Source organism: Barbus barbus (assembly GCF_936440315.1).
Source record: "Barbus barbus genome assembly, chromosome: 2".
NCBI classification, from domain to species: Eukaryota; Metazoa; Chordata; class Actinopteri; order Cypriniformes; family Cyprinidae; genus Barbus; species Barbus barbus.
This window is the reverse complement of record NC_136730.1, coordinates 14,785,471-14,813,197: the sequence shown is the minus strand read 5'-3', so window position 1 is coordinate 14,813,197 and position 27,727 is coordinate 14,785,471. Positions and strand designations below refer to the sequence as shown.

The 27,727-nt window shown below is 39.0% G+C and overlaps 2 protein-coding genes across 18 annotated transcripts in view; one reads left to right on the top strand and one right to left on the bottom strand.

The window, feature by feature from the left end:
- Nucleotides 1-156: 156 nt before the first annotated feature.
- On the top strand, nucleotides 157-18,681 carry rcor2 (REST corepressor 2). The gene is made up of 13 exons (XM_079429778.1): nucleotides 157-496; nucleotides 4,160-4,282; nucleotides 4,580-4,636; nucleotides 4,929-5,009; nucleotides 8,900-8,952; nucleotides 9,029-9,190; nucleotides 9,528-9,652; nucleotides 9,733-9,793; nucleotides 10,110-10,337; nucleotides 15,906-15,983; nucleotides 16,274-16,331; nucleotides 16,994-17,211; nucleotides 17,368-18,681. The coding sequence occupies exons 2-13, from the start codon at nucleotides 4,162-4,164 to the stop codon at nucleotides 17,731-17,733; spliced, it is 1,608 nt and encodes a 535-aa protein (XP_079285904.1). The 5' UTR covers nucleotides 157-496; nucleotides 4,160-4,161; the 3' UTR covers nucleotides 17,734-18,681.
- Nucleotides 18,682-21,720: 3,039 nt separating this feature from the next.
- Nucleotides 21,721-27,727, bottom strand: part of mark2b (MAP/microtubule affinity-regulating kinase 2b) — a 47,687-nt gene continuing 41,680 nt past the window's right edge. For 6 of the 17 annotated variants that reach the window (XM_079373651.1, XM_079373643.1, XM_079373650.1 and 3 more), the window contains 2 exons: nucleotides 25,799-25,834; nucleotides 21,721-24,018 (listed from right to left, as the gene is read on the bottom strand). In XM_079373651.1, coding sequence (XP_079229777.1) covers nucleotides 23,583-24,018; nucleotides 25,799-25,834 — 472 coding nt within the window. In that variant the 3' untranslated portion in view covers nucleotides 21,721-23,582. Of the gene's footprint in view, nucleotides 24,019-25,798; nucleotides 25,838-27,727 lie in introns of all 17 variants that reach the window. The other 11 variants (XM_079373645.1, XM_079373647.1, XM_079373654.1 and 8 more) reach the window with 4 other exon arrangements.

Genomic DNA, 27,727 nt, shown 5'->3' with positions numbered 1-27,727 from the left:
TTTTATTATTGCGCATATATTACACTGACTCGCATGAAACGAGCTTTTACATTGTCAGAATCACTTGTTATGCATCTGACGCCGGTTAAAGGGACTATGTAATTGACATGGAAGTTAGTTGGGGAGAGGCGAACAGCGCGGAAGGTTTTCTCGGTTGTGAGGAGTTGTCAGGTCTCCCCGGCACATACACACGGATAGGATCCGATGCAACGAACTGGAGAGAATGAGAAACGTGCGAATATCCACAGAAGCTTTAATGGAGTTGTATATTAACAAACGAGCGTAGTGCTGATGTTTTGCAACACTTGTTTGTCGCTTGATAAGTTTGAATAGGAGAGAAAGCAAGCAAGCCAGGTAGTGAACTGCTATTTGAACCTGTAACTAACGTTATAAGGCAAATGTTCAGCGACAGCAAGCCAACAACTGGAATAGAGACATAAGCGTGGCTCTACACAAAAGGACTCAGACTTGAGAGAGCGACTGTGCGAAAAGTGAGGTGAGGGGAAAGATGCTCGGTTTCTGTTTCTCTACTTTTTAAGTTTGAATGATGGATTATTATCGCCCGAGCGAGATCCGTGCGCGTTTACTCACAGAAATGTTTAAATGAACAAGGGACAGGTGATTGGATGGTGGTCGGAGTTTAAGGGGGCAATCGATAGCTGCTTTCCGCTGAAACACTATTACGAGTTGATTGGGCACTCTGTTAAGCGAAGGGCAGTTCAGTGGCTCATATTGAGTGTTTTGGGCTCGTTTAATTCACACTGAGCCCGAACTTCAATCAATAGAGACACTGGTCGTGACGTCACGAGCCCTTCATTTTATGACACACAGCGACTTTTTGTTTTGCGTGTAAAGTGAGAACAAATACCTAATATTGTTTTAAATGTTGACGGCGAGTTATAAAGATAATAATTTTGCATCCGATTTCGGCAGTATTTTATCTCGCCAATGTATCTTTTGTGTCCATGCATCTAGATCAGGAAGATTTTAGTTTTATGTTTATGTTTGTGTGGTTGGTTTGCGTGTTCAAAATCACAGTTCAGGCAGCCTCTTGAGTTATTGTTACAGTTTGGTGGTTGGCTATCGCAATGGCATACGCTTAAGAAGTAAAGGTCATTGTTTTGTTTTGTAAAGGATGGTATCTGTTGTTCTGGGACTGCATGTTTGTTAAGAGATGAAAGTTGTTCACTTTCGGCATCGTTCATTTTCGCGAAACAAAGACTTCTTGTCCACCGAATGAAAGTCTCATTTACTGGCGCTGAAACAAATGAAAGTTATCTATAAACATTACACTAATGCGTGTATCCCTCGCTTTGTGGTTTGATATCTCAGTGAACTCCAGCACCTGCCGCTCAAAACACAGCCAAGAGCATTTAAACCAACTCTTGAGCCAGACTTCATTTCCATACACACATATTTTAATTAATTTGTACTAATTTGAGGTTAATTTTCTCACCACATTTCATAACACACTGGGGCTGTTCAGAGAAAGAAAATATGTGTAGGCTATATAATGTGACCACTGGAATAATGTTACTTGAGGAAGTCGATAAAGATTCAGAATACAAAGATTTGTCACTACACTGTTAAAAGATACTCGAGGCAACTATTTGGTGAACCTTATATATATATATATATATATGCATATGTGACCCTGGAGCACAAACCCAGTCTTAAGTCGCTGGGGTATATTTGTAGCAATAGCCAAAAATACATTTCCTACTGTAAATATATTAAAACTTAATTTTTGATTAGTAATATGCATTGCTAAGAACTTTGTTTGGACAACTTTAAAGGCGATTTTCTCAATATTTAGATTTTTTTGCTCCCTCAGAGTCCAGATTTTCAAATTGTTGTATCTCAGCCAAATATTGTCCTATCATAACAAACCATACATCAATGGAAAGCTTATTTATTCAATCTAAATTTCGAAAAATTGACCCTTATGAATGGTTTTGTGGTCCAGGGTCACATATATTCTCAAAGATCAGATTTCACACTACATAAATATATAAGTCACTAACTTCGTCAATTCTTTCACGCCTTTTTTTTATTATTTATTTGATTTTTTTTACTGAATTGTACCATAAGTTTGTCCTATGGTGTGACATAGCAAAAATAAAAACCCTCTTAATAATACATAGATGGCAAGAGAGAGACTTATCTTCATTGTTAGACACTTATTTTCATATAGTGCTATTTATTTAATATGAAATTACAATTAACATCGTTTTTTCCCCCATGACTTGGAGAATTTAATGACAAACTTTACTGTCATTCATTCAAAACTGCTGAAAATTATACCATTTTAAGATGTGTGATCTCCCCTATTGCAATACTCAACTATATTTTTTAAAGATATTTTGAGATAAAAACATCTGTGGTTCTTTTATGCGTGTCACACCATAGGACATTACGTCACACTAAAGGACATAAATGGTTGTTATTAAATTATTTCTATTTAATTTTGAACATGTCAAAGGAGAAAGAAAGTTTAATTTTGATACAAACAATATCAACATGTATTTTAAACAAAACTAAAAATAATTTTCCTCAACAAAATTCAGTCTCTTAATCAATCAGTGTGTTACTGAAACTCTTCTAGCCCCAAAGCTGCATGTGCGGCACAGCTAAATATGATTGGTATTCAAACTATATTCATTAAGATGTGAATCAAGTTTTTAAAACTTTATGGCTACCCTTTTTAAGATATAATTTTATTATATTTACTTTCTGCATTGTTCTCTTAGGATCTCCTCCCTTCTGTGTGGATCCCTGTTCATTTTCTCTATATATTTCCGTGTCCTCTCTCTTCCACTAATTTCTCTCCCTCAATTTTCTGTTTCGAAAACAAAGTATCACATTTCATGCTTCTTTTCATGACACTTTATAACAGTACAGGTTTTCTGTAAAAACATCAGAAAATGATGTAATGTAATTATTGCATTTAAGAACACAGAAAATGATCAAAAAAGAATAAAACGGAGTTAAACAAATCTTATTTAATTATATAACATGCTTTTTAAAGAGACCTTGTCCTCTGGTGTGACGTCTTTGTCTTGTGGTGTGACAGTACAGACATCATACCGGAGGACATTTTCTGTCACACCGTAGGAAGTTTCAGCCTTTTCCTGTCAATTAATGAACTTGCTTTACCAAGCTAACCTGTCATTAGCGGTTAGCAAGACACATTTGCATAATTTTCCATGATTATGTAGTTTAACATGCAGTTTTTGATTAAAAAATATAATTTAGGGATGTCACACCAAAGGACAACAAAACGTAACACTTTTGTAGTGGTTCAAAAAAAGTTAAATATTTGAACAATTCTGAGACAAAAATTGACCATGTGCACATGTCATGGGCTTCAGTAACACAGCTGTGAATGGGGTCCTTCAACTAATTAAAGTTTTCTCTGTAATCATGAATGCTTTCAGAAATATATGGATGAAAAATGATTGCCATCTAGTAAAATAGACACTTGTACAGTTATGCCGGAGGTATTTATTAACATTTTTATGCTTTTCTTTTTCATTTATAAAAGTTGTAATTTACTGAACCATGCTTGAGACAGTCACACCATAGGACAATTTTGAGATTTGGCTCAAAAATGTAAAAAATCGAATAGCGCTGCAGCTTTTATAACAAAAGGTCCATGTAGGACAAAGAAATGTTTAACCATTTACTGCATTTTAAATAACGACAATATTAATTATATAAATTTTTTTCTTGTGGGACAGTGAAAATGCCATGTCACGTCAACAACACACACACACACACACACATATATATATATATATATATATACGTACATACATAACGCATATGATGGGTCAGTCAGAATTAATTTGCATCAGAAATGCTGCTAAATTAAAGACAAAATAAAATGATTCATCATTTATTCACCTTCATGTTATTCTAAACCTTTTTACTAAGGAACACTTAAGAATGTATTTTGAAAACCGTCTCTGTTGTGTTTATACAATGAGTTACTCTGCCCCAATGTCTCTTTCCACAAAAGAAAGACAAACAAATTTGGAATGACATGAGGGCGAGGAAACGATGACAGGATTTTCATTTGTGGCTGAACTTTCCCTTTAAGATGTTGAAAACAAAGGCCAATGCTGATCCCCTTGAACACTCTCTCTCTCCCCTCTAGCCATGCCATCAGTGATGGAGCGATCAGGGTCTGGTGTGCTGTCCCGAAGCAGGGCCAAAACAGTCACGAATGGGAACAGCCAGCACTCTGAGGAAGAGAGCAGTGATGAGGAACACACACATGGTACGTCTGACACATTCACACACAAACTCCAACTCCAAACCACCATCTGTACCTTCATTCACTTACATGGTATCACAGTATCAATCTTTATTGTTTCATTTAAGTATAAAATGTCTGAGTATATCAGTGTCTGTATGTGTATTCTGTCAAGCATCCCTGTTGTTTTCCTCCTCTCCCTCCCTCCACCCATATTTCTTCCTCTGCCCTCTGTGAGGATGCACTGCCAGTTTCTAACTAAGCCTGCCTGTGTTTTTCCCCTCTTTGACTGTCCTTTTCCCTCTTGCTCTTTTGAAACAGACAGTATGATCCGCGTTGGTGGGGACTACCAGGCACAGATCCCAGAGTTCAAACCAGGTAAAGAGGGAGAGGGGAGTTAATCTCAGAAGAGATGAATATAAATCTCTGAACTCCATGCAGTTTTCACAGTCTGCATGATAAGATAAAGGGCTGTGTGTAGGTGTTTCTGTGTGCACTCAAGTTTATGGGGAGTAGGAGAGAACATAGCTGTAGTCTTGGAGTATATAGAATTATAGACAAAAACAGCAGAGAGGCATAGAGAAGTACAAAACAACAAGGTTTTGAGAAGAGGTATTTGAGAGAGGCTGCTGTGTTGTGCGACAGACATGTTTCTTTTTTGTGTTGACAGACTGTGCATCCCGCTACAGTGACAGTGACCAGAGGAGCATGCTGGTCTGGTCACCAAACACCCAAGTGTCCGATGCCATGTGTAAGGAACAAATATTCACACGTAAAAATGACTAAAAATTGCTGAGAGTGTATATATATGTATATATGTGTGTATATACAGTCCTGCTTGAAAGTTTTTTTTTGAACCCTTTTTTTATATTTCTGCATAAATACGACCCAAAACATCATCAGATTTTCATATAAGTCCTCAAAGTAGACAAAGACAACCGAATCAAACAAGTGAGAGAAAAATATTTTCTTTGTCATTTATTTATTGATAAAAATGATACAGTGTTACATATATCTGTGTGTTGCAAATGTATGTGAATCTTTGCTTTCAGTATCTGGCGTGACCCTCTTTTGCTGCAGTAACTGAAGGTAAAGTTTCTTGTAAATGCTGATCAGTCCTGCACAATAACATGTAGGAGTTTTAGCCCATTCCTTAGTGCAGAACCACTCTGTGATGTTGGTGGGTTTCCTCCAGTGAACTGCTTGCTTAGGTCCTTCCACAACATTTTAGTTGGATTAAGGTCTGGACTTTGACTCAGCCATTCCAAAACATTAACTTTGTTCTACTTTAACCATTCTTTGGTAGAAGGACTTGTATGCTTGGGGTTATTGTCTTGCTGCATGGCCCACGTTCTCTTGAGACTGTTCTTAAACAGATGTCCTGATGTTTTCCTTTAGAATTTGCTGGAATTCATTGTTCCATCAATGATGGCAGGCTGTCCTGGCCAGGATGCAGCAAAACAGGCCCAAGCCATGATACTACCACCACCATATGTCACAGATGGGATAAGATGCTTAAGCTGGAATGCAGTGTGTTCTTTTCTCCAAACATAATAACTTCTCATTTAAACCAATAAGTTCTATTTTGGTTTCATCCATCCATTAAACCTTTCTCCAATAGTCCTCTGGCTTGTCCACATGATCTTTAGCAAGCAATTTTCTTTTTGGAGAACAGTGGCTTTCTTCTTGCAACTCTTCCATGCACACCATGGTTACTCAGTGTTCTGATGGTGGGCTCATGAACATTAACATTATCCAATGTGAGAAAGGCCTTCAGTTGCTTAAAAGTTACCCTGGGAACTTTTGCAACCTTGCAGACTATTACACGTTCTGTTTTGGAGTGATCTTTGTTGGTCAACCACTTCTCAGGAAGGTAACAGTGGTCTTGACTTTCCTCCATTTGTATACACTGACTGTGGATTTGTGGAGTCCAAACACTTTAGAGATAGTTTTGTAACCTTTTCTAGCATTTTGAGCAACATCAACTCTTTTTCTGGGGTCCTCAGTAATCTCCTTTGTTCGTGACATGATTCACTTCCACAAACATGATCCGACTTTGATAGATCCCTGTTCTTTGAATAAAACGGGTCACGTATTGACATTTGATGGTCATTGCACTGACTGAAAGCACTTCTTTACAGATGGACTCTAATTTCACCTTTAAATTAACTGCTAATCTAAAAAGAGATTCACATACTTTTGCCACTCACAGATATGCAATATTGGGTCAATTTCTTGAATAAATATTTGGAAAATATTTTTGTCTCATTTGTTTGATTGGGTTCTCTTTGTCTACTTTCAGGACTTGTGTGAAAATCTGATTATGTCATATTTATGCAGAAATATAGAAAATTCTGAAGGGTTCACAAACTTTCCAGCAGCACTATGTATATACACTGAACAAAATTATAAACGCAACACTTTTGTTTTTGCCCCCATTTTTCATGAGCTGAACTCAAAGATCTAAGACTTTTTCTATGTACACACAAGGCCCATTTCTCTCAAATATTGTTCACAAATCTGTCTAAATCTGTGTTAGAGAGCACTTCTCCTTTGCCGAGATAATCCATCCACCTCACAGGTGTGGCATATCAAGATGCTGATTAGACAGCATGATTAATGCACAGGTGTGCCTTAGGTTGGCCACAATAAAAGGCCACTCTAAAATGTGCAGTTTTATCACACAGCACAATGCCACAGATGTCGCAAGTTTTGAGGAAGCACGCAATTGGCATGCTGACTGCAGGAATGTCCACCAGAGCTGTTGCCCGTGAATTGAATGTTAATTTCTCTACCATAAGCCGTCTCCAAAAGCGTTTCAGAGAATTTGGCAGTACATCCAACCGGCCTCACAACCGCAGACCTCGTGTAACCACACTAGCCCAAGACCTCGACATCCAGCATCTTCACCTCCAAGATCGTCTGAGACCAGCCACCCGGACAGCTGCTGCAACAGTCGGTTTGCATAACCAAAGAATCTCTGCACAAACTGTCAGAAACTATCTCAGGGAAGCTCATCTGCATGCTCGTCGTCCTCGTCGGGATCTTGACCTGACTGCAGTTTGTTGTCGTAACCGACCTGAGTGGGCAAATACTCACAATCGATGGCGTCAGTCTGGTACTTTGGAGAGGTGTTCTCTTCACGGACGAATCCCGCTTTTCACTGTACAGCGCAGATGGCAGACAGCGTGTATGGCATCGTTTGGGTGAGCGGTTTGCTGATGTCAACGTTGTGGATCGAGTGGCCCATGGTGGTTGTGGGGTTATGGTATGGGCAGGCATATGTTATGGACAACGAACACAGGTGCATTTTATTGATGGCATTTTGAATGCACAGAGATACCTTGATGAGATCCTGAGGCCCATTGTTGTGCCATTCATCCACGACCATCACCTCATGTTGCAGCATGATAATGCACGACCCCATGTTGCAAGGATCTGTACACAATTCCTGGAAGCTGAAAACATCCCAGTTCTTGCATGACCAGCATACTCACCGGACATGTCACCCATTGAGCATGTTTGGGATGCTCTGGATTGGCGTATACAACAGCGTGTTCCAGTTCCTGCCAATATTCAGCAACTTCGCACAGTCATTGAAGAGGAGTGGACCAACATTCCACAGGCCACAATCAACAACCTGATCAACTCTATGTGAAGATGTGTTGCACTGCGTGAGGCAAATGGTGGTCACATCAGATACTGACTGGTTTTCGGACCCCCCGGACCCCCCCAATACAGTAAAACTGCACATTTTAGAGTGGCCTTTTATTGTGGCCAGCCTAAGGCACAGCTGTGCAATAATCATGCTGTCTAATCAGCATCTTGAAATGCCACACCTGTGAGGTGGATGGGTTAGCTCAGGCAAAGGAGAAGTGCTCACTAACACAGATTTAGACAGATTTGTGAACAATATTTGAGAGAAATAGTCCTTTTGAGTACATAGAAAAGTCTTAGATATTTGAGTTCAGCTCATGAAAAATGGGGACAAAAACAAAAGTGTCGCGTTTTATAATTTTTGATCTGTGTGTGTGTGTGTGTGTATATATATATATATATATATATATATATATATATATATATATATATATATATATACACACACACACACATCTTTGAGTTACTGTATAATCTCTGACAATGTAGTTTGCACTTTTTAAGTCTAAAATTTTTTTTTTTTTTTTTTTTATTGTTAATCAGATTATATATATATATATATATATATTATATATATTCAATTTAATTCAAATGTGATTTTTTTTGTCATTTCAAAAATAATCAATTGGATTTGATTTTATTTATTTTTTTATATATATATATATATATATATATATATATATATATATATATATATAATCAAATCCAATTGATCATTTTTGAAATGACAAAAAAAAAATCACATTTGAATTAAATTGAAACCCACTGAGTCATTATTTTGAATTGATTGACTGCTGTTTTATTTATATGTATTTGCATTATTTATTTTCTATTATGTTATTGTGATGCCTCGTAACGTATTGAATCGTGATTGTGTATTTTGTTGTGAGGTAGTAAAGTAATACACATATCCTTTGTACACTGTCCCCTAATCTGCCATGTTGGATTGTAAAGAAACTGCATTTTCCATTTTCTCACTCTCAGTGGATGAATATATTCTGATGGCCAAAGAGAAGCACGGATACAACATGGAACAGGTACCATTTTGCTTAAATATTAGGCAAATCCTGTAGATGGAGGCATAAATCACTGATGGAGTCATTCTGTCAACAGGCTCTTGGCATGCTTCTGTGGCACAAGCATGATGTGGAGAAGTCACTGGCTGACCTGGCCAACTTCACTCCCTTTCCTGATGAGTGGACAGTGGAAGACAAAGTTCTGTTCGAACAGGCTTTCAGCTTTCATGGCAAGAGCTTCCATCGCATCCAACAGATGGTGAGCAGGAGGGATGGAGGCAAGATGGGTTATATAAGAGTCATCTGGTGCTCTCACATCTGCCTGCAACTCCAGAAGAGCAGGCATCTTGAGATACGGCCCAGTGTAGAATCACACATATATGTAGAGCCATAGTGAGGTCTCGCTGTCAGCACTATGAACTGTCTTGTTGTCATCCATTACAACATGGAAATAATTTGAGAATGTTTCAAAGCATCGTGTGCTTCAATGGAAGCAAGAACATCTGACCTTTTGTACAAAGAAGTTCAAATGCTCAGTCACAAATTTGATACAGGACATCTATCAGTCATAACCATCTGTTATATTTATTTCTCAGCTTCCCGACAAGCTGATCTCAAGTCTGGTGAAACACTACTACTCTTGGAAGAAAACCAGAACCCGGACCAGCGTCATGGACCGTCAAGCACGCAAGCTCCTTAGCAAGAGAGAAAAGGATGAGAGGTAAAAGGAGAGCAAAAGAGGGAAAGATGGAGAGAAAAGACAATGAATCATTACAAAGTGTGTATTTTTGTTTCTGCCAGTAACGATGAGATGGTGGAAGGCGATCCAGACAGTGACTTTGAGATCAATGCCAGGAAAGAGGTTGAGCCTATGGTGTAACACATAACTAAACTCCATATTAAACTATTCAACAAAGTATTTTGTTTATTCTTTGATAATAGTTACATTACATACAGCTTTTAACTCCATATTAATTTAGAGACTAAATGGAATATTAGTAGTAAAAAAAAAAATCAGCAGTCAGGGACTAGTGAGGGCAAACATTTGTTTAGATGACCTGTCACAAACACCTATTTTCCTTTATACATTTACATGAATTTTAACCTAAAATCTTAATCTTAAAAAATAGACTGCATGTGCATGACTGCGTTTACACTGCATTTGTGCTGCTTTTCAGATGACAAAGCAGAGTTCTGGAAATGGAGGAGGGAGTGATAAAGGTTCAAGCAAGTCTGGTCTGACTCGGAAAGAGAACCACCGTCACCACCCTCTTCGCTCTCGCCGCAGGCCTCCTAAAGGCATGCATCTGGAACAGGAGGACATTGTTGCTCTCTCAGCGTCCACTGATTCAGGAGTTGTTTCTCTCAAACAGCTGGACACACAGTTAGTGTCACTGAAGAGACAGGTAAAGTGCAACACATCAAATCACAATGTTTTTGGTAGTGGTTGTAAATCCGAGAGACTCGAAAGTGAATATACGATTGAGGAGTTTGTGTGCTACACAAGTGTTCAAAAGTTTGGAGTCAGTAAGGTTTTTTTGTTGTTGCTTTTATTCAGCAAGGATTGATCAAATTGAAATGTTTATTAAAAAAAATAACTCTATTGATCAAATAAATAAAAAAAACTCTAACACTCTAATCAAATAATCCTGGAAAAATGTATTTCTACAAAAATATTAAACAGCACAGCTATTTTCAAACTTGATAAATGTTTCTTGAGCACCAAATCAGCATGTTAAAGTGATCATGTGACACTAAAAATTCAGCATATTAAAAAACAGTTAATTTAAATTGTAATAACAATTTAACCCCCAAACTCTTGAATGGAAATATAACTACACTCACTTCCGGCTTTGCTACTGTTCGGACGCTCTTGCTTATTGCTCTGCGCTTTGCTCCCTATTTTTGCATTTTTCTCATATCTCTCCAAGATTTTAACTTCAGCAGATCATCACAGTGCTCAGACAACACATTTTTTTGGGGGGAAACTTAAGACTTTCTCCCAGCAGTTTACATTCCAGAGACGGAAAAACACAGCTGTCTACATTCAAACAGACGAGAGAAAATGCCTTTCGTGGAATCTACTTGCTGCATGAACTGCCACAAACTTCTACAAAGGATTGCGGTTCTTGAAACAAAGTTACTTGCTGGACTTCCAAAACAGGCGGAACACACAGCAGACGGTCATCACAGACCCCCTCAGCATACAGCTGGTGAGTCCTCTGAATCTCAAAAGTTTATACAAAGTGTAGAGGAAAAAGCCGAAACAGATCGACAGACAAATCGATGGCACAAACAGGGAGCGAGACCCAAAGGAAATCGAGACATCAGATTATCACGAGTATCTCGTATTGCTGCCATAGCATCCTCTACCCCAGATACGGCTATGACAAGACTTGTAAACACTGGTATCTTACCACCCCCTATACATCTTGAGAACAGATTTGAAGCATTAATGAATGTGGGTGAGAAATCCGCAAATGTGACTAAACACGGATCGAATCAGCCAGCAGCTAACATCGCTACTAACAGGCGCTCAAGGTCGAGCAGACAGCGGCTTTCAGCTCAGAGCGCAGCCGAGCCCAGGACTCTGATAGTGGGTGATGCTATTATCAGAAACATCAGTAGCAGGACTACAACTACATACTGCCTTCCTCAAGCAAATGTCTTTGATGTGAACAAAGAACTTCGGAACATTCTGATGAAGCACAAGACTGCAAATCGAGTCATCATCCATGTGGGGAAGAATGATATTCGGAAGGAGCAGTCAGAACTCCTTAAGAAGGATTTCAGTGAAAGGGGAAGTCGTGGCCTAATGGTTAGAGAGTTGGACTCGTGATCCAAAGGTTGCGGGTTCGAGTCTCGGGCCGGCAGGGATTGTAGGTGGGGGGAGTGAATGTCCAGCGCTCTCTCCACCCTCAATACCACGACTGAGGTGCCCTTGAGCAAGGCACCGAACCCCCAACTGCTCCCCGGGCGCTGCAGCATAAAATGGCTGCCCACTGCTCCGGGTGTGTGTTCACGGTGTGTGTGTGTTCACTGCTGTGTGTGTGTGCACGTTGGATGGGTTAAATGCAGAGCACGAATTCCGAGTATGGGTCACCATACTTGGCTGAATGTCACTTCACTTCACTGAACTCTTTGAAACGCTTCAAAGTCTCGAAGTTCAGTCGTTCATCAGTGGACCACTCCCAGCAAGGGGAACTAACATGTTCTCACGGTTTCTTGGGCTAAATACATGGAGGCTAAATACACGGAGGGAGAAATATCTATTTCTCCCTCCGTCATCCTTCAGCGGTGTGTGCCAATCTACTCGGCCTGAATGACACACACACACCTGGACAGTATATGAGTGACCACAGGACTTCATGTCAGCTTCTGAGTCAACATGATAACACCACGCAGCCACAACAAGCACTGCTCATGGACATCCCAGCTGAGCCCTGCCCACAGAGCTCATCACATGCAGACTGTGACGTACTACAACAGCTCCAAGACTCAGCACCCAAGGACGACTTTCTGGAAAACAGCCAGGGAAGCCAGAATGACATCTCACAGCCAGCGGAAACACCAGAGCCAGAGCCCTGCTCACCAGATACACTATCACTCTCTCCAGAATCTCCACTTCTAAGCTTCTCACAGAAAATGGAGGAACTGGTGTATGCTGGGACCAAACTCTCCCACTCTTTCGCTTCAAGCCCCCAGATATCAACTAAAAAACGGCGGGCCCCACAACCACCAAAGACTGCAGGCCCAGCTCACCCTCCTCTTCCTGCGAGAGCTCTCCGGCCGCTGCCACAACGTCAGGCCCCAAACCCCTCTCCATCTGGTGTAGGTGAACCAAAAACAACTGATAACAGCTCTCAGTGATATGTGTCGGGTCCCCGCTATATTAGCAGCAACATTCACAAATGTTTACAGAACAAGCGGGAACCCAGTGTGCCTGTAGCCTCCTCTATTTCTGTTTTATTAAGCGATAGAAAGTCTAAGGCCTTCTCAAGCCGTGCGGCTGACCCATCTAACCTGCGGCCTATAATGCATCAATCTAAGATTGCTGTAGAGACAAAATGTAAGGTGGCAGGACTGTTAGGAGAGGTGGAGGTGTAGCTGCTCTGTTTAAAGATGTGTATCAGTGCAAGCAAATGTCATTTGGTCAGTATTCATCTTTTGAATACCTAGGTATTGTGCTGAAAGGTGCTCCACGCACCCTGTTTATCATTATTTACAGGCCTCCAAAATATTCTCCAGCCTTTGTTGATGATTTCACTGAACTGTTATCAATGATTTCCTCAGAGTTTGACTGTTTTGCTATTGCAGGGGATTTTAATATTCACATAGATAATGCAGAAATCAAAACTACAAAAGAAATTATAACTGTTTTAAACACTTTTGACCTGAGTCAGCATGTGCACGGACCCACATACAATCGTGGACACACTCTAGATTTACTCATCAGTAGAGGTCTAAACATCTCATCCATTGTAATTAAGGATGTAGCACTATCTGATCACTTCTGTATTTTCTTTGATATATTGATCTCAGTCACCACTGAATCTAGATCTGTCTCTATCAGAAAGAGATGCATTAACGAGAACACTAGTGCGCTATTTATGGAGGCAATATCATTAACACCAAGCATTTCTGCAGACTCTGTTGATCTTCTCCTGGAGTCATTTAACTCAAAAATTAAGAATGTTATTGATGATATTGCCCCGATAAAGGTCAGCAAGAAGACGGGGAAACAGAAATCAATTTGGAGAAAATCAACAGCAGTTCAGAGCATGAAAAGACAATGCAGAAAAGCTGAGCGGATGTGGCGGAAGACGAAACTCGAAATTCACTATAGCATCTATAAAGACAGCCTTCATGCTTTCAATGTGGAACTAGCCACAGCTAGACAGACTTTCTTTTCAAACCTCATAAACAGTAACTTAAGCAACACCCGCACTCTTTTTGCGACTGTTGAGAGACTGACAAACCCCCCAAGTCAGATTCCCAGTGAAATGCTCTCCGACAGCAAATGCAATGAGTTTGCTTCCTTCTTTTCTGAGAAGATCAATAATATCAGAAAGGATATTGGCCCATCCTCAAGTTATGCAGAGGTCACACAGATTCGACCGCAATTTCAAAAAGAAGTGACTGTGTGTTTTTAAAGAAATTGATAACAAAATTTTGGAAGAAATAGTACAGCACCTTAAATCTTCAACCTGCTATCTTGACACACTTCCCACATCCTTTTTCAAACATGTGCTTAACTGTTTAGAAGCTGATCTCTTAAAGCGGTGAACGCCTCACTACTTTCTGGGACTTTTCCAAACTCCCTTAAAACTGCAGTTGTTAAGCCCCTTCTGAAAAAGCGCAATCTTGATAACACCATGTTGAGCAACTATAGACCCATATCAAATCTTCCTTTCATAGGTAAGATTATTGAAAAGGTAGTTTCTAATCAGCTGAACAACTACTTAAACTCAAATGGATACCTGGACCATTTTCAATCTGGTTTCCGAGTGCATCACAGCACAGAGACAGCACTCATTAAGATAATAAATGATATTCGCGTCAATTCTGATTCTGGCAAAATATCAGTGCTGGTACTACTAGATCTTAGTGCTGCGTTTGACAATGTCGATCATAACATACTTTTAGAGAGACTGGAAAACTGGGTCGGGCTTTCTGGGATGGCACTCAAATGGTTCAGGTCATACTTAGAAGGGAGAGGTTATTATGTGAGTATAGGAGAGCCTAAGTCTAAGTGGACGGCCATGACATGTGGAGTCCCACAAGGCTCAATTCTTGCACCGCTCTTGTTTAACCTGTATATGCTCCCACTAAGTCAAATAATGAGGAAGAACCAAATAGCCTATCACAGCTATGCTGATGATACCCAGATTTACCTAGCCTTATCTCCAAATGACTACAGCCCCATTGACTCCCTCTACCAATGTATTGATGAAATTAATAATTGGATGCGCCAGAACTTTCTTCAGTTAAACAAGGAGAAAACTGAAGTCACTGCATTTGGAAACAAAGATGAAGTTCTCAAGGTGAATGCATACCTTGACTCTAGGGGTCAAACAACTAAAAATCAAGTCAGAAATCTTGGGGTGATTCTGGAGACAGACCTTAGTTTCAGTAGTCATGTCAAAGCAGTAGCTAAATCAGCATACTATCATCTCAAAAATATTGCAAGAATTAGATGTTTTGTTTCCAGTCAAGATTTGGAGAAACTTGTTCATGCCTTTATCACCAGCAGGGTGGATTACTGTAATGGTCTCCTCACAGGCCTTCCAAAGAAGACCATTAGACAACTGCACCTCATCCAGAATGCTGCTGCCAGGATTCTGACTAGAACCAGAAAATCTGAGCATATCACACCAGTCCTCAGGTCCTTACACTGGCTTCCAGTTACATTTAGGATTGATTTTAAAGTACTTTTACTCGTTCATAAGTCACTCAATGGCCTAGGACCTAAATATATTGCTGATATGCTCACTGAATATAAACCAAACAGACCACTCAGATCATTAGGATCGAGTCAGTTAGAAATACCAAGGGTTCACACAAAACAAGGGGAGTCTGCTTTTAACTATTATGCGGCCCGCAGTTGGAACCAGCTTCCAGTAGAGATCAGATGTGCTAAAACATTAGCCACATTTAAATCAAGACTCAAAACTCATCTGTTTAACTGTGCATTTGTTGAATGAGCACTGTGCTATATGTCCGAACTGACTGCAATAAATTTTATGTATAATCATTTTCTTTAAATTTATTTAAAATCATTTTCTATATCATTTTAAAATTCCTTGTTTTTATTATTTTTATTTCCATGTTTTTATTGATTTTAATTTCACTTTCTTTTATGTAAAGCACTTTGAATTACCACTGTGTATGAAATGTGCTATATAAATAAACTTGCCTTGCCTTACACAACAATCACCACTTAGAACATTTTTGCCTCTCTGTTTTGCTTTTAGGTCCAAAGTATCAAGCAAACCAATAGTTTTCTCAAGCACAACTCGGTTGATGGAATTGAAAGCTTAAGACCATCAGAGGTACATTTCTACCTACATTGCTCTGATATAAAGCTACAAACATTTATCATTCACACTATATATACTAGCATACATGTAAAAGTTAAAAAGCAAGACATAAAATCCATTTAATGTATTTTGACAGTTTGAATGTACAGCCTTTTCTGAGATACTGATAAGGCCTAATTGCATAATATTTATAAAGTACAATTGTTTTTCTCTGAGTTTGCCAAACCTTTAAGTAGATTCTAGGCAAAATGCCAATATTACGCTACATGATAAATTTTCTCCCTGTGCTACATTTCCTTTAGCCCACTCAAAAAATCAACTCTCGCTGGACAACGGAGGAGCACCTCCTGGCTGTTCAAGGTGAGCTATATTATTATTATCTCTAATTACTTTGATCCCTAAATATACATGGCATTTTAAACCAGTGTTTAGATATAATAGCATAGAACTTTAATATAGGCTATTCATTGGTTATCAACCAGAGCTGTAATATCCAGCATCCCTAGTTAAAGCTTGTATAAAAAGAGAATGCTTCGGTAATGCCGGGTTCGCAAAACTAAAGAACCCAAAAAGATCACTTCTTTATTTGCACAAATTGATATCGTAAAATAGAAGCTAAATTATACAGCTAACCAATGAGTTAACGTGATAAAATGTATGTCACAACTAATACCTGTCCTAAAAAATATGGTTTCAAGCTAAATTAGTGAGTATCAAGTCACTAATGTGCAATCTTTTATGACAGTGGGAGATTGTTCTAATCTTGCAGTGATTAAATTTATGGAGAATTCTTGTTGTTTATGGGATATTACAGTATTTATGTAATTATTTATCTTTGCACAATTGCTGTCATTATGCATGTGTATTCAGAGCAATACAAAGGGAATTCCTATCATGTACAAAGCAAGATTATACTAGATACTACATACTGAATTCATAAGAATATAATACTGGTTGATTGATTTTAAACATTGCTGAGCAGTTTTATCATGTACCCATTTTTTCATCCACATCCTCTCCAGCCATCAGGCGATACGGTAAAGACTTTGCAGCCATAGCGGACGTGATTGGCAACAAGACGGTGGCGCAGATCAGCTCATTCTTCGTCAGCTACCGGAGACGCTTCAATCTTGAAGAGGTTCTACGTGAATGGCAGGCAGAACAGGAAGTGGTGCAAGGAGGCAGCGGGAGAACCGTGAACATGGAGCTGAACGGGTCGTCAGAAGCGGAAGATGATGAGGTGAGAGAGAATGAGGAAAAAGGCTGTTTGAATTTGTCAAGGCTTTTGAATAGGACGTGTTCCAGCAGGCAGGGCTTATTTATCTTAGAGATAAAGAACAGTTAACAACAACAGAGCAATTCATTTTCTCTCTTCCATCTTTCTTTGTTGTTACAGGTGAAGATGGATGGCACCTCTCCGCCTCATTTTGACAGTTCTCTGCCCTCTTCTGATGTTAGTGTGGCTGGGAACCCCAACTCTGCCCAGTCCTCCCCACCCCTCACTCAACCTCCACCCTTACTGCGCCCTGCACCCCCCTCAGCACCCCCTAGCCTGCTGCGCCAGCCTCCCCCGCTACAGACGCGACCTCTACAAAACCGGACGCCCCACAATCACCCTCCCCCTCCGCTCATCAGACCCGCAGTGGCGTCCTTGCTCCACCAGGGGGCACTGAGGAACTCTCTAAGTTCCTCCTCTGCCTCTGCTGGACAGCTGCCACCCTCACTAGTGGGGCTAAAGGTGGAATCCCCCCAGTCACACTGATCGCCATGTAGTATTTGCCCTTTTATAATGGTTTAAGGCACCCAAATAGTAATTTAACAGAGAATTTGTTTTTAAATCGCTGTAAAAGGGCAACGTGTAGTGATGCCTCTCAAAAGATAGGAAAAACCCCTGAGGTGAACTGGAAGCAAAGCTGGACATGCACCAAAACACCCATTTAGCAAGTCAGGAAGGATGAAATTATACAGTGCGATTCGCTTCTCCACTTCAGGACATGTACCACAGTCTTGCCAAAAAAAAAAAACCCTACTGCCCCACAAACCCATCTGTCCTCAGGTTCTACAGCTTTACCTCGTGAACGGTCTCAAGCACAACAGCTTCCACTGTAATTACAGCTATTGAATCACCTTCTGTAATAGTTGCTCAGCGGAAGTTGAAAGTTTAACCAAAATTGTGGGTAAAAACCTTATACACTGGAATTAAAAACTGCCACGAAACAGACTCATGTGAGTTCCTTCCACCATCTCTACGGCAACAGCTGCATATTATCTAGTGTGCATGACTACAGGCACTAGTAAGTGTTCTGAAGTGCCTGGTGTCAGGAAACTGGGAAATTGTGTATACTCACTCTCCCATTGAACAGCCATGTTGATAGATGGGTGACGCGGTTTTGTTGTTTGTATAATTAGGTCCTTAAGATATTGTTAGGTAGTGAATTTATGTAGTACTAGTTAATATTGACTAAGCACTAAATGATGCAAAATACTTGACTTTTTGTTGCAACTCTGGAATACACTGATTTCATCTCGTTCTTAAAGGCACAAACACAGAGGCATCAAAACACTAAAGATGATTCCCGAGGAAGCTCGTGCAAGAGTTCTCGTTTCTTCCAAAATGTTGTATGTATATGAGAACTGTTTACATGTGAACTGGATTTGTTTGTGACTATTTTTGTTTTAGATTTTTTTTCAAAATAAAGTGAAAATGACCAATTGATTTTGTTGTTATTCTGCAGATATTTTACATATAAGACACTTACTAGACCCAACCAGGGGCTTGTACCATGATGGTAGTTGAATGAACTCAGGGTTAGAGGATTAGTTTTGAGTTGACAAAACCAAACCAATACACTCGGGCTTTGTTGGCACCCTGATGATGATCATCAGTTTTCTCTGTCAACTCAGGCTTTGATACTGAGTTTATGGAGCACATTCATTTGAAGTGTGATACCAGTAACAAAGCCAATCACATGCTTTGAAACAAAGAATCTGCAGTTCACTTCTTGCGAAAGAGAGAGCAATTCACTTCTCTTTTCTACCAAAGATCAATACAAATATAAACAAAGATTAGATAAACAATTTAAACTCATTCACATGAAAAGAAAAGAGCTGTCCATGAAAGAGGGCAACTAAAAGAAAACATCTTGCCAAATCAGTGCAAGTGAAATTTACTATTACCATATAGGGTAGAGTGGGAGAAATTTACTAATTTTCAGCAGTAAAAGCAGTTATATATGATATGAGAACAGCAAGGCCTGTATACAGGGAGTATGTGTTATTCAATAAAAATATAATTATATTTTCAGAATGACAATTTTAACATAGTCTGTAGGGTAAAACGCCCCCAGTTGGCAATGAGCAATTACTGTAGTTATTCTGTTCTGAACATAAAGTCTTTATTTTTTATATTTAAAAATTAGCCTACCTCAAGTTAGCATCAGGTAGCTATTTAGCTAGCCAGTAAGCATCAGCTAACAAAATGTTTAAAATAGGCTATTACAATTTTGTAATTCATAATTATTATATTAATTTAAATTTTAAGCTAAAACTGACTGTACTCTGATTTTGCTGTAAATGTTTAAAGCAAATTGCTTTGTCAGACTGGGGGGGGGGGGGGGGTGTTATGCCCATTGGTGGGTTAAAACTCCCCTAGGTACAAATACATTTTTTGTTAAAAATCTAATAACATGAAAACTCTAGACATTTTTCATACTTTGTTTATAATTTATGTCATTGTCACTAAAAATATAACTTTTCTTAACACATTTAACTTTAAGGGGGGCGTTTCCCCCACTCTACCCTACAGTTCATATAATATACAGAAACGTGTACATGTAAGGTCACGTATAGTATATCTATTGATTCTGAAGCTTATTTATATTACATGTTACTTGTATATATTTATGTTAATTTAAACGAAATGCTTTACAGTAATTAAACAAGTTGCTCATCATTACTAAAGGAGTTAGGGTATGATTATCATACGAATAATATATAGGCTAAATAATATAAAATAATCCCTAAAAGCCAGACGATTTGTCTTTAAATTATTGTACTATGTTGACCTTTAATTTAGAGCAAGAGAAACTGGTTTATTGTGCCTGAGATGTGTCACAGCTGTTTGGTCCAGTTTCCGTTTGAGATCTTTTATCCAGAATATTGACCTGCCTCGGAGCTGTTATGATGATAAACACCCCAAAAGGTGCCCAAAATCATTAAAGTGGCTTGGCGAAAAATAAATGGCTAGCCAGCTAATGGTATAGGCCCCAGGTGTGATATAACACATTTTTAGTAATTGTTTACTCACATAACTTATATTAAGCACAATTGTTTTTAACCCATTAACCAAATTTAATGTTTTATTCTCCATTCTGTTTTCTAAAGCCCGACATCTATAGCTCTAACAGTCAGAAATATAAAGCAAATATGCCTATTTTTAAATAAATTAGTAAGTTTGTTTTCAAGATTCACAGCCGTGTTTCGGCTTACATCTGTGTGAACGGAGCCGTACTGGATAAAGTCATTCAGCGCGAGTGACACTTTGTTTTAGGCACACGCGTTTTGTGTTTGAGAGTTTTCACGTGTGCTTTTAGTAACTTACAGTCTTTGAGATAAGAGACGTCTGTCAGGTTTTCAGCTGCAGTTTTGTGTTTTTGAACTGTCCGCTCCTCTTCTCAGGTATGTTATAGCCTGTTGGTTAATTAGGATTTAAGGGATATAACCTCCCTCCTCGAATGGACTCGTGTGTCACCTATGATGTACCTTTCTAAAGTAATAGATGGCGCCATATGAAATATGAATTTATATTTTTATATAATTGTCACTGTGGTTATAGATGATACTCACGACTAGCTTGAGAACCAAAAAAGAAAAGAAAGTTGACTGGCATCAGCTCGTATTTAAGGGAGAAGTTTGAGACTCGCGTCTGTTTTTAAATACGGTTGTCTTTCATTCCAAACAAATGCACCCAAAAACAAGTTTGCATGTGTAAATATTACTCTCTCGCTGTGTTAATACAATAGGTCCTCCGTTTTTGTTAGGGCTTAAAATTAATCACTTGATCATTTTACAAGCTGCAATATGGTTTTAAAAATCTTTTTTCTTTTTACCGACTCTTTAATGTTTTTTTAAATTTGTTAATTTTTTGACAAATTACATGGAATCAGATGGGGTGACCCGCTGACCCCTAATACCATGGTAAACAAAATTTGCACAGCTTTTCCAAAACACATCTACAAATTCATTACCCCGAATGAGAAAACCCCCCACAATACTTAGAAGGAAATAGCAAATACTTTAACCAGTTTTTTAAGCAGTTTAAATGTGGGGCAAATGGACCCCATCAAAAAAGTAATGGTTATATAGAAAGTAAATATTTTCCAGATAATATTTAAATTTCTTGTTTTAGTATGGCACCTATATAAAAGCCTATATATCTTTTTAAACATTAAATATCAATCTTAATCTTATGTTTCTCATACAGTATAAATAATTCCTTTAAATTAAAATATATAGCTGCTTTTATAGTTTAAGATCATCGTACACGTGTATCCTCAAAGTTTGGAAACCCCTTGTTTAGGACAAAAAAAATAAATTAACTCATTTATCCTGTGGCACCTGGTTAGGACTCAATTGTTACTATATTCCACTTACAAGCAAGTATATCAAGAGCTTAGTTTAGCAATCAAACATACCGTCAGAGATGCCACAAACAGGTATTAAGCCTCAGAACATACTGCATCAGTTAATACAGTCAGCTTGAATTTAATTGTTTTATTACTATCATTGATCATAATCATTTTTGCACAAAAAAAAACATTTGGTGTATTTCTGTGAACCCCCCTAACCCAACAGCAAAGAGTCTGACACAAATAATAAAATTACAGCAACGAAAAACTTGTGTAAATAAAAATAATCAACCCTGAAGAAAAATAACAATACTTAAGATAATTGGATCCCCAGCACCTTGAACAAATGATCATTTGTGAGAACAGCAAAGTACATGACAAAAAAAAAAAAAAGATAATCATTATTTTCTATGAAGATATAAAACACACATGTGCACAGTTGTCCCCCAAACTGGTGACAGACTTTTTAGGGAGATCTGATCCCAACCCCCTTCCTCTTTACACAACAACAGAGGTGACAGTGCACCCGATGTCAACTAGAGGATGCATGCAAGCATGTACAGCTCAGCAGAAATGGATGGAAACACACTGTGACTTTCTAGCTCATAGTCAGTGTACCTTTTTGCTCTCTTTTATGCAGACGCATCTGCAGGGTGTTTGCGAATTACTGATCAGCTTGTGCAGAGAATGACATCCGAACTGATTTCAATAGTGAAAATGATAATGCCAACAAAATATTGGAATTAACAGAATGCCAATATTTGACTCATGGCAGGTACTTGTTGTCTCAAGGCTACGTATTAATAGTCTCTGCATTGAATATGAAACTAAGCAAGCCTTTTGGTTATTCAGATATGACACTCCATCTCTCACACATACACATTCAATCACGACACATTTTCATAAAGAGTGTACTATCAAATGCGTAACGCCAAAAAGCCACCTGCAGATGAGACCGAGGTGGAAAATTCTTGGCTTGAACCATTAAAGGTGTTGGATACAGAGAAGAAGAGCTCGACATCAGTTCCTAAGTCAGGAAAATGGCATGGGAATGATTAGTTGCAAAGATTGAGTCCTTTAATGTCTTTTCCAGTGACTTTTTTAGTTTTAAGTGTGAGGAGAGTACTTGCTGCCCCATAATCCTTTGCAACAAAGCGGGGCGAGAGTGTGAAAGGTTCAGTGGGAGTCATGTGGTGCTTTTTCAGACATTCTTTATACAAAGGCATAGCACGATCAATAACACGAGACCACAAAAAAAAAAAGAATTTGTTTTTCCTAGGAATAATATTAAAACAATCATTGGTAAATACAACAATAAAACATTTAATTTCCATAAGAAAATAAAAGGCAACAGAAATTCACCCATTCCAGTGCAGCAAATCTAAACCCAGCCGATTAAGAATTAAAATCACCTTAACCAGAATTTACAGTCCTCTCAGTATTGATCAAGTTCTGGCCCTTACAGAACAACGGTGAGGTGTAACCCTGTCAATAGAAGAAGAGGAAGAAATAAACACAGAGAGAGAGAGAGAGAGTGTGTGTGTGTGTGTGTGTCTCTCTTAAGGGGACACAAACTTCTGTCCTAAATTGCCCACCTCCACCCTGTGAATACTTTAGGGCCACCCCTCTTACAAGTTTGGCGTTTTAAGCTCTATCTGTTTCAATAGGCAATAGGTGCGTTTGTGTGCGAGTGTACAAAGAGAACGAAATGAGTTCAAAATTCATTTGTCGCCTTTCTGAATTGAACATGTTCAGGACAATGAACCAAGAACCTGCAGAGATTACTCTTCCAAAACTCTTCAATGAGCAGGAATGAAGGGCCAGTGTGCTACTTTTTTCCCCCGTTTGTATGAATCTGATCTTATATCTCTCTCTGTACCTACCCATACCAGCAGGTTGTGTTTGAGCAATACAATGCTTACTCATCCCTGTTCAGAGACTCTTTAATATGCTACTTTTTCACTTTTCTCATCTCTTTCTCCTCTCACAGTTTCAGCTCGTTGGCGATTTTGGAGGCGATGTTTTTGAAGGCAATAGACGTCCCGGATATCCTCTTGAAGCGCACACCGTTAAGTGAGAGGCGGGGCAGCTTGCACACCTCCATCTCCCATTGGACGAAGTCGTCGCGGGCGGGGTTACCGGCCATGCACAGCAGCATGTAGCACTCACGCAGCTCGTACTCGCAGCTGTTGGCGTCGAGAACCTTCCGAATCTCCTTCATCATCTCACCGGCCTCCATTGAAGACGTGGTCTTCATGCTCCAGGTGAAGCGGAGTGAGCGAGGCTTCATCTGGTCTTTAAGTGAGGACACGGGAGCGGCCGGAGAAGTCCCGCCCCCGGGGGAGGAGGAGGAGTCTTTGTTGTCTTCTTCCGGCCCTACGCTGGACTTCTCCGACTTCTCTGCGCTGCTGAGCATAGATCTGTAGAGACAGGGATGGAAAGAGAAGGATGGAGGTGGGGGAGGTTGACAGAATGTCGGTAGGGGGTGAACGAGGACAGAAAGGAAGGAATGAGAGAACAAAGAGGATGTGGGAAGGTGCGTGGGAGAACAGTGAGAAATCGTTGAGCGATATAAAGAGGGTTGAGGGAAATTGAGGGTGTTGAAGAAAGAGAGAGAAAGGATGAGGCAGTGGACATGGTTGGAGAGAGACATACGGCAATAAACAACTGGAAACGTTGCAGAGGAAAGCATGCATGCATCCTTTCGTGTGCAAATTGATGTGGCGCAAACACATGGAACAATGAAAGGCTTCTGCTTCAAGTGAACACCTTTCATTAAGGCATTCTTGCATGTGCCGTGCTAAGGATGTGAAGTCGCACCTCACATGCTTAAAGTAGAACGTTTTATTGACTCTCGAGTGAATATGACAGTTGAGGGAAGTCTGAGCCTGTTCAGCTTCACGTTGAGCCTTTAAGAAGCTCTACATTTCTGCCTCTCATAAGACTAAATGTGATTTGGTTTGTTCAAATGACTTAACGTTGCTCAGTGACAAAAGCAGAATTAGGTTCAGCTGGGTAAGTATGCTAGTCAAAATAAAGAATGCTTAAAGCTGCCTTCAAGTTCTGACAAATGTGGAAAATGATTTGACTTTTGTTGGTAAAAATGGTGCGTTGGGAATTTTCATATTTTAGGAAGATTTTTACCACAGCAAAATGAAAAATAAACAATGCACATTAGGTGCGCAATTTATCTACACTTTCAACATACTTTTATTCAGCAAGGTTGCATGAAATTGATCAAAAGTGACAGTAAACACCTTTATATTGACACAAAAAAATATATTTCAAATAAATGCCTTTTTTGCTTTTATTCAATCAAGCCTTTTTATTTCAATTCTATTCAATTCTTTCAATTTTATTTCAAGTATTAAGTAGCACAACTGTTATAAATTAATTAAAAAAAATCATAATAATATTTCACAATATTACTGTGTTTTTGATCAAATAAATGCAGCATTGGTGAACAAAATGTAATGACTTTTGAAAAGTAGTGTATGTACTTTAAAATGTATACGCTTTTATGTAAAAAGTATTTTCTGGCAAACTTGATCACTATTCAACATCAGCAGTACCCAAAATGCCTACAAACTAAATTGTACCATAAAAATTCACGATTAAAACTTAATTGCATCAGGACTGAAATGAAGTCAGGAAACACCTGTAATTAAAAAAAAACACCTGTAATTATATTTTTATGGTGGTGCCTATGCATGTTAAACTCATAAATATGATTGTATGACTTGAAGGCAGCATTGCACTCATAATACAATACCAGTATTCATGGTGATGCTCAAAGCACAGGACTGAATTGAGGAGTAGTGCAGATGTGTTCACAGAATTAAAGATTTGATTATTATAAGCAGTCCTTAGACAGATAAAACAAGCAGAAAACTTTCAACTGTGCATGCGTTTGCCATGTAGAAACAGAGAGACAGGCAGTAATCTGAAATGCATTCATTGTAAACAAACTTAAGACACAAATTATGAATCAATTAAAAATAAAAACACATCCCAGGTACTCCCACACACGCATGATCATCCACACTGCAATTAATCCTCCAATTAAATCCCACTGTGTACCTACTAATATTTGTTAAAAACCAATTATCAACCATTTAAAAGCCCCTTTGCTGCCCAATTACACCTCCTAAAGATCTACTGATTAGGTCTGATGAAGAAATCCTTATGTTTTGTTCTCACCTGATACCCTCCTCTCGACCCTCTCCCTCATAGGGGCTCCTCGAAAAAAATTCAAGAGTTTAGTCTTAGTCTGAGTTCTAGTTTAACTCATTCAGTACAGTGATCAGGAAGGGGAAGGACTGTCTAGCACCACATGAGGTTATGAAAGCATTTACCCCTCCAGAACCACCACACTCCACTGATTCACATGTTCATTCCTATTTTAAAACTAATTTCAATGCTATTTATGCAGTGTATCGCCCACAAAAGAATCACAGCAGCGATGTTATACATTCAGTGCAACAGCGTAGTATCCTGTGTGATATTGCTTTTATATATTATTTTTGTTAAAAATGCACACTCACACAGTTACTGAGCTGATCTACTGTATGCAACAGGAACTGTGCATGTGTAAGACCAATGAACAGATGAATCAGACAGAATGCTTCAGTAACATGAAGTGGGGTGGAATGATGCAGGTCTGTCCAAGATGCTACAAAGGATTCTACAGAGCCCCATCACCATGGTAACTACTCACATCCAACAGTCACCTGCCCCTATAGTCTGTCTGGCCGAGCACACAAGCATCCCGAACACACCACCAGACACACAAACAGACAAACAGGCCCTTAACAAACTGACAGCACCGTCAGAGCCCTTCTGCTAAGAGTCACATAAAAATAAACACCACACAGAAGACAGAAACACACCAACTCAGTCACGTGGACAGACAGAGAGACAATGAAATTAACAGCTCAGGACTTTGTTAGCGCGTCATAACAAATGGTTAAAAAACGAGCAAAGCAGCATTTGAGTTGTTTAAGCACTGATAGAAACATGAGCCATTACATCTGACAAATCCTGCAAAGAACACATGGTCACCAACAGGCATGAATCACAAAATACAGGATACAGTTTTGACCAACAGAGGGCGCAAAGACATATTTCCTTTAAAAAAAACGCTCGCTCACGCCCTCTGTTGGTCTCTAAAACGATCATATAAGCACCTCGCATCACTTTAGTTACTAAAACATGAACAGGTTATCAATATAATCATGTCAGTGGAAGAAAATGCCTTTGTTAATTCAAACTCCATGTTTTTGTGCCAGTGGCCCAAGTGGTTAGTGACTTCAGACAGATGGTGGACGTCCATTCACCAGGTGCCTGAGTGAGTCATCAGTCAAACAGATTCTGACAATGCCGCATAAATAGAGAAAGAGAGAGAGAGAGAAGTGCGATGGGGAAAGTTTGGTTTTAGGTGTTTGTGCAGGACAAAGCCTGACAGCTGGCCGGTCTCAGCTTCTGTAGCTGTTGTCATTGTTAATGAGCAAGTGAAAGATAGAGAGAGGAAGCACTTCTGAAGACGTTCTGCACAAGATAACTATTCTTTATCCATCAGTCTGTCATCCTTTAACCTCTTTCCTTTTACATTTCCAGCTCAAAAAATACAGACATTAACATTTATTATCTTTACAATAGCAGACTGCCTTTAGCATAACAGCATACTTTCTAGAAGTGACATTTAGATGATCATAATTAATATTAATTGCTAACAGTATTTTGTTTCCCATTTTTTGTTCAGCTATTCAAGTGATGACTTCCTCTATGAGCCAAAATGAGGAAGACATGGTGTAAATGACCTGTGCCAAAACAACTGTGACATACACTAGTTCAAAAGTCTCTTTATGTTCACCAAGGCTGCATATATTTGATCAAAATACAGTAATATTGTGAAATATAATTACAATGTTTTCTATTAGAATATACTTTAAAATGTAATTTATTCCTGTGATGGCAAAGCTGAATTTTTAGCAGGCTTCAGTTTCACATGATGCTTTAGAAATCATTCTAATATGCTGATTTGGTGCTCAAGAAACATTAATATTTTTATGGTAACCGTGATCTTTTTTTTACAGGATCATTTGGTGAATGTAAAGTTAAAATAAACAG

Coding starts and splice junctions, on each gene's coding strand:
- rcor2 (XM_079429778.1), top strand. CDS start 4,162: ATGCCATCAGTGATGGAGCGATCAGGGTCTGGTGTGCTGTCCCGAAGC. Junction 4,637..4,928: donor GATCCCAGAGTTCAAACCAG/GTAAAGAGGGAG, acceptor TTGTGTTGACAG/ACTGTGCATCCCGCTACAGT. Junction 5,010..8,899: donor CCAAGTGTCCGATGCCATGT/GTAAGGAACAAA, acceptor TCTCACTCTCAG/TGGATGAATATATTCTGATG.